This window comes from Hippocampus comes, unplaced genomic scaffold (assembly GCF_001891065.2).
Source record: "Hippocampus comes isolate QL1 unplaced genomic scaffold, H_comes_QL1_v1.1 scaffold81, whole genome shotgun sequence".
Taxonomy (NCBI): Eukaryota; Metazoa; Chordata; class Actinopteri; order Syngnathiformes; family Syngnathidae; genus Hippocampus; species Hippocampus comes.
Genome location: NW_017806179.1, coordinates 475,935 through 482,856, shown reverse-complemented (window position 1 = coordinate 482,856; position 6,922 = coordinate 475,935). Strand labels below are relative to the sequence as shown.

The 6,922-nt window shown below is 56.0% G+C and overlaps 1 protein-coding gene across 4 annotated transcripts in view; it reads left to right on the top strand.

Moving 5' to 3' along the window:
• Positions 1 to 6,922, top strand: part of celf2 (cugbp, Elav-like family member 2) — a 107,281-nt gene that overhangs the window by 61,876 nt on the left and 38,483 nt on the right. For all 4 annotated transcript variants that reach the window (XM_019897590.1, XM_019897593.1, XM_019897589.1 and 1 more), the window contains exon 3: positions 2,230 to 2,265. In XM_019897590.1, coding sequence (XP_019753149.1) covers positions 2,230 to 2,265 — 36 coding nt within the window. The remainder of the gene's footprint in view (positions 1 to 2,229; positions 2,266 to 6,922) is intronic.

The following is a 6,922-nucleotide window of genomic DNA, read 5'->3' as shown; positions in this document are numbered from 1 at the left end:
TGGGACAAACGGGGGGCGACGGGCGGGCGTCCTGTTTTCGACCTCCTTTGCCTCCCCCGAAAGGCGGCGGGCGGGGCAACGGCGACGCTGACGCGCGACGGACGTACGGGCCGGGGGAAGTCGAACGTGCCAAAGTGTCGATGGGTCGGGGGGGCTTGGCGCCGGTGCCGGCGTGTCAAATGGGGGCATTCAAAGCAATTTCTGTCCCAAGTGTTTCTTATTAAAAAAATCAATTGGGCATGTTAAACGACGGATTCTTGATTTCTTGATTTTGTTTCAAAACAAATCATGTCGTGCTCAATAGTTGACTAATTCTCCTGACCAACTGCACTTGACCGGCTAACAACATGATTTCAAGCACTTCATGCAACAGCGCCAATGTGGAATTGAGCGATTCATCGGCGTGCCACCAGGAGGAGCCAGTTTACCACATTTGAGCACTCGAATTGGCAAACTCACGCACACACACACACACACACACACACGCACACACACACACACACACACACACATTTTGGGCATTTTCTTTCAGTCGATGTTGCAAAGCGGCTAAGCGGTTGGCGCCGTTCCTCGGAGGTTTGCACAACTCGGCCGTCGCTTGAACGTCCCCGTCTTGAGAATTGTCTCGGCCGAGCGGTGGCAGCTGCTTTGCCGCCGTATCCTGCCGTTTATCGCTCATCTTTTGGCAAAAGTGTGTGCGTGTGTGTGTGTGTGTGTGTGTGTGTGTGTGTGTGTGTGTGTGTGTGTGTGTGTGTGTGTGTGTGTGTGTGTGTGTGCGTGCAGCCAAATTTCAGCACCACCCGGGGGTGAAAACACACAATGATGAAGAACTAGAAAGTGCCAGAGAAATGCAGTGTTGATGAAAAAAAAAAAAAAAAGGAAGCATCCTGTCGACTTGATGTAAATGTGTCTTTAGCGTGTGCTTGCGTGCGTTCATGCCTCTGTGTTGTGGCTTTTGGCGCATCCGCGTGTGTTTGTTCATTTCGGGGTGTGTTTGTGTCCCCCGTGCGTTTGTGCTCTGTGAGGCTGAACGTGTACCGTGCGGCTTCGTCAGCGTTGCGCGTGTTGCTGTGTCGTCCAAACGTGAGCCCTCCATTTCCACTTTCCATAATTCATGGGATGCGGGAGCAAAGAGAGTGCGCGGATGACAGGACGAGCGTTCGGGTGGCCGCGGATGAAACGGACAAGCGCGCGTCTTTGAAATGCAAAGAGGGCGCCGATTGGCTGCCGCGTGGAGGAGGCGCGCACGTGGCCGCTTCATGAGCGCATTGTTGCTTTCTTCTTTGACTTAGCGGGGCCGTCCGTGTAAAACGTGCGCTAATTTGGTCCCGCTCCAAAGGTGGATGCGCCTGCGCCGAGGGACCAATTTATTGACATGCGTCGAATAAGATGATGTGAGGGGAGCCGGGTGGAAGGAGCTTCTCCGCACTCGCCGAGCACAAACAAGACCAATTTGCCATCTTGCGCGCGTGGCCGACGACTTTCCAGAAAGCGCCTCGCGCAACTTTGCGCCGCGGTGTCGTCTCGGCACGATTTGCGACTCCAACTCTGATGTGGAGGAACGAACGAAGAATCAAAAGACCATCTCCGGGTTAGCCACGCTAAGCTAACCGCAAACTGCCTCTTGTTGCTGTTTTTCAGCTCCGGGAATCATCAAGTACAAAACGGATGAAATCCTCGACCTTTCTGTTTTTCAAGCGACCAGACAACTTCGCAAAAATTTGGAGAAGCGACGCGGAGTTCCGTTGTCGTGCTCTGCGGTTACACGAAAGGAGGAAAACAAACGCAAATGAACAGAATGAAAGGAAGAAAGAGCTTTCTGGAGCGCCGCTGACGTCAACACGAATGCCGTCGACACGTTCCAGATTGTCGTCCGTGAAAAAAGGCCTCGCGTCTTCCCTCGTCACTTCCGGAAGAAGCCTTTTCATGCTTGCGTGTGCGTCCGAGCGTCGCGCTCAGCGCCGCCTCCTGCGGGCCGAGGCGGCCGCAACGGAAGGAGCGGCAGCGGGAATTGCATTGAATGGCGTCGCTTCGTCTTGTTTGCTTTTTGGCGGGGGGTGGGGGAGGCATTCGCCACCCTTTCAACGTGGTCGCGGGAAAACAACGGCGTTGCCTGCGCATTCCGAATCGAGTGTCCGATGAGTGTCGCTCGTCTTTTGTTGTTTCCGTTTAATCTTGTGAAAAATCCTGATTGAATTTTTTGTTTTTGTGGTTTTTTTTTTGTTCCAGGCAGGACGCCAGCGACCTCGGCGGACCGCTACAAAGGTAGGCGCTTCACGTTTTGCCACTCCCCCAGCGCTCATTGGCTGAACAACGCGGACCCGTATCGACCGCGACAACCAAAACGAGAGCAAATGTTTTCGTGCGCTGCCGCTGCTACCGACATTTGAGGAGCTTTTTGCCTGGCGCCAACAAGCCGTTTGGGCAAAATAGGACAGGAAAAAAAGGCGGGGGTCAAGGGGTCAAACCAGGAATGGTAAAAGGGAATTAATTCCAAGATGGGCAAAATTTGGGGGATTTTTTTTTTTTTTTTTGCGACTTTCCCCGCTTGATCGGGCCGAGTCGAGGGAGGGGGCGTGGCTTGTGTCGCTTTGCTTCGGCTGGGTGCGCGCTCGTGCATGTGCGAAGGAAGGCGTCAACTGTCCTTGCGCTGAGATCGCTTTGAAGTGGCGCTCCAAGTCTGTCCCTCGCTCGCGCGCGCGCACGCTTGTGTTGATTAGCGTATGAATAGCGCCGGCGCACGAGTGGAAGCGACACAACGAAGCCCGGAAAGCTTCAGGTTCCTCTTTGGGAGCAGGTGTGCGCGCGAGTGTGTGTCGGGAAACGACACCCCCCACCCCCCCTTCCTGTTTAGCAAGAGCCGAATGCATAATTACAGGGACGTGCACAACGCGGCGTCCCGGTACGCCGCGTCCCTTATTGCCTGGCGTGACGAGCGACGTTCCCAGCGCCGCCACGACGGCGCCCAGGATCCCAATTATGAATATTCATGAGGGTGTGGGCTGGGGACAGTGTTCAAGGCTCCTTCCTCACTTGGAAGACGAAGAAGGGCCGCATTTTGTTGGGGGGGGGGGGGCACATCGAGGAAGAATTTCCGCTCCTATATTTTTATATCCGTCTCTGAATTATGGAAAGTCGCGTGCGGGCGCACCATCAGCCGGAGAAGCGAGCTTTGCGGACGCATGACGACGACGACGGCGAGCGCGTTGCGTTTGTGTGTTTCCGATCCCGCGTTGAGGGCACGGTGGCTCGTCACCATGGCGACAACCTTCACCTGTTGTCGTGTCGAGTACGGCATGCGAGAAAGAAGGAGGCCGTCAGAATTGCGGAGGCCGTGAAATAAGAACGAGAGCCTCGGAGACCTGCAGCCGGCGAGGGCCTGCGGGCTGTGTCATGCTTTTTATTCTCTCGGCGCCCAATGAGTTCCAGGTCAGCGGTCCGGATCGTGCGCAGAAGTGAGCCCCCCCCTCATGTTCCCCCGACGCTCACCTGTGACCTTGTTTTGTGCGTGTGTGTGTGTGTGTGTGTCTTCGCTCCCATGATAGCAAATGAACAAAATACGCGATGGTTTTGTCATACAGCGACAGTCATAAGATGACAACTTTTTTTCCCCGAGACCCCGCCCCAACCCCCTCCCCCAGTTTTTTTTCTCCCAAAAGAGTCAAAAATCCAACAAAATAGAATCAATGTTTTCTCTCTATCTCTACGATCGATGTAGATTTCTATCGATCTATCGGTAGCGGCACGGCGGCCGATTGGTTAGCAGCGCAGAGGTGCGGGGTTCGATTCCGGCTCTGGCTTTCCTGTGCGGCGTTCTCCCCGTGGCCGCGTGGGCTTCCTCAGTCGCCCGAGTCCCAACAATCGACAAGCGTTATGTTCTTGCTCAGTGTGTTTGGTTTTTTTAACCACAGGTAAATCTCGGCGCGTAAGAAAGAAATAGTTTCTCGTTGCGTTTCCTTTTTTTGCTCCAGAAGCATGAACGCACTTTTGTGTCACCGCCGTTGTGTTGTTTATTCATTCTTTATTTTTTTTTTTGGCTGAGAGGCTCCAGATGGCTGAGAGACAGGTGAGCCAATTAGCGAGTCTCACTACATGCGGCAACATCGTCACACCGGCGGAGCGCGACGCAAACCCCCCCCTCCCCTCCCCTCCCCTCCCGCCCCTCTGTGCGTGTGAACGCGTCCGCCGTGATGCCGCTCGCGTCTTGTCAACCCGCCAGCAGCCGAGCGCCGATCGGGTTCCTGCCGCCCGTCGTCTTGTGTGGCGCTTCCCAAATAATCGGGCAGCGGCGGCGAGCGCAACGCGGGTTGTTCGGCCTCGTTGGAGCTCTGCCAAAACGGAATTGGAACGTGTCGCTGTTGCAGTTGTTGCCCGTCGTGGTCCGATGGAGCTTTTGCTATGGCGCTCCGTCGTCCAGTTCGTTAGCAACGTTGTGCAAATGCGGGAGCTGCGCCGTAGTGGGCGTGTTGCAATTGATTTGTTTGTGCCTTGCTTACCCCCCCAAAATATCCTGCCGCGCCTCGCCGACCTTCATTATGATTCTAATGAAGTCGGGATGTTCACAAAAGAGGCGCGAGCGGCGACATGGGCGCCCCCCCTCCCCCCTTCCCATCGCCTCCTCACGGCATTGGATGGAAAAACGGGGCCGAGTGTGACGTGAATTGTTTGTCCCGCCCCCTCTCGCTCTCTCTGACGGATAATTGAGCGCCGACGGCCGCTTTTCCCGACGAATTCGAGTGCCTGCGCTAATGTCGGCAAATGGATGGGCGCCCCCGCGCTCCCCCGCCAGAGAAGTAAAACGCCGCCGCCGCCGCCGCCGCCGCCGTGTCATTGTGGTTCGGGCCACTTTGTTATCCGCCATCCCTAAAAGTGTTTTGGTGGAAAAGGCGCAACGGCGTTTTGAATGGCGGGGACTTCAAACGTGATTCTAAACGGAGGCGTTTTGGTGGGTGGCCTCAAAATGAAATCGTCGATTTGCATTTTTTTTCCCCAATTCTTCTCGTGCTTTGTGCTCGCAAAGCGGTCCGGTCCAATTTGGTGCGGCTGGAGCATTTCCCCCCAAATAGTTTGCACATTTGACATTTTTTTGATCATGCCTTTGCAAAAACCCATCCGCCTGTTGTTCGCTTATCCGCCGGGTTGTGTCGTGAGCTTTTGAGGTGGATTCTGAATTTCTTTTTTTTTTTTTTCCCTGATGATTGTACTTGACCATCTTGATTCTCGGGCACGGTTTCGCCTTTTCCGCTGTGATGATTGACATTTGGCCCACCCCGTTCTTCCCACGTTTTGTTTTTTTTGACAGGCGGGAACGCCGTCCCCATTTCCCGTCCTCATCGGCCGCCATTCCTGCGCTAAGCCTCTGGTCGCGCGTGACCCCCCCCCAGGGAAGATTGCGCGATGTGTAGACGAGTCGATTAGACGCCAGCGGCGGGCTTTTGTTTGAAGCGCACGCCATACGTCCTTGGTGGCTCAGAGGCGAGAGAAGAAAAGCGGCGTTTTATCTCCTCGGATTCAGGGGGGGGGGGCGGCGATGAAATGGTCAGGCCCGACGATTCGGCCAGCCGCCGATCGCCGCCACAGCGGATGAACGGCGGTGTCACGGGAAGGCAAACTTGTCCCGCCGTCGCCGTCTTCCCGCCTACTTTGCGTGCGTGCCGGAGATAAGACGAATTGTTCGTCTCGCCGGCTGATTGCGGAATCTTGTAGCGAATGCAATTTTTATCCCGCCCTCGCCGGGGCCCTTTCTTCCAAAGTGCCGAGTCAAGCATTTTCTGGCGTGCGGCGCGGGAAAGTCTAAATAATTCAGCTGTGTTTTGGCGTTTTTTGTTTTTTTTTTCTCCCCCACCCTCCGTACTCGCGGCCAGAAGAATGGCAATGAGGACGTCGAGAGAGGAGAGCCACATGAGGGCTTTTTTTTTTTGTTTCGTGAATGAACTGAACGTGAGCGGAATGAAGAGCGGGCGGGTGAAGGATAGCGGGACGGACGGGGTGGGGGCACCGGCGCGCTTTGCTCATTTGTCTGTTTTGAAAAACCCATTTCCCCCCCAGCGCAAAGATCGAGTCTATTTTCAAATATTGGTCTTATTTTCAGGGTCCAATCGATGTCGTCATTGATTGATTATGGCATGACAACCGATCACAGCGATGGCAAAAACGCTTTTGGCCTTTCCGTTCCGTCGAACGATACTTTCACCAAGTGCGTTGGGCGGCCGAAACGGATTCACGGCATTCCCGTTCCTTTCGGTGTTTGATCCCCGAATCGCACGGCGATTCGGGCTTCACCCGTCGACTTGCCACTCGGCTCGCGGATCCGCCTTTGCTTCCCCGACGCTCGTTTGCGCCGGCCGGGAAATCCTTTGATCCGGTTCGAGCGCCCGGCGCCGCCGCGGCCGGGCTCGGCGTTACCATGACAACGTCCTTCCATTTACCGCCGCCCCCGCCCGCCTCGAGCCTCGCCGCGGGAAGCTGGCCGGCGCTGACCTTTCCCTGTCGGAGCGTGTTAGTGAGCGCGAGGGGGCCAGCGCGGCGCCAGCCGCGGACGGCCGTCAAAAATAAAAGGCGCACAGGCGACGGGTGATTCGGCGCCGCGAGACGGCGGCAAATCACCTCCGACCAAGCGCGACGCCCGACGGAACGCGGCGCTTCCGAGACGGCGCTTCCGCCTCGGCGACGGTCTCGTTCGAAACGGCGCGGCGGAAGCCGTTTCATGCATCTCTGTGCGTCACTTGAAACGGCGCCCGATGTTGCGGACTTTGGAGGAGCGAAAGCTCGGTCCAATCTTGCGGGTTTGTCACGGTCGTGGCGCCAGCACGTCCCTTGGAGAAGATTTGATGCGCGAGCCGGCTGGATGGGAGTCTCTTTGACGGCTCGCAGATGGAAATTAGGGCCGAGTCGCCGGACGACAGCGATCGTTTCCTGACCG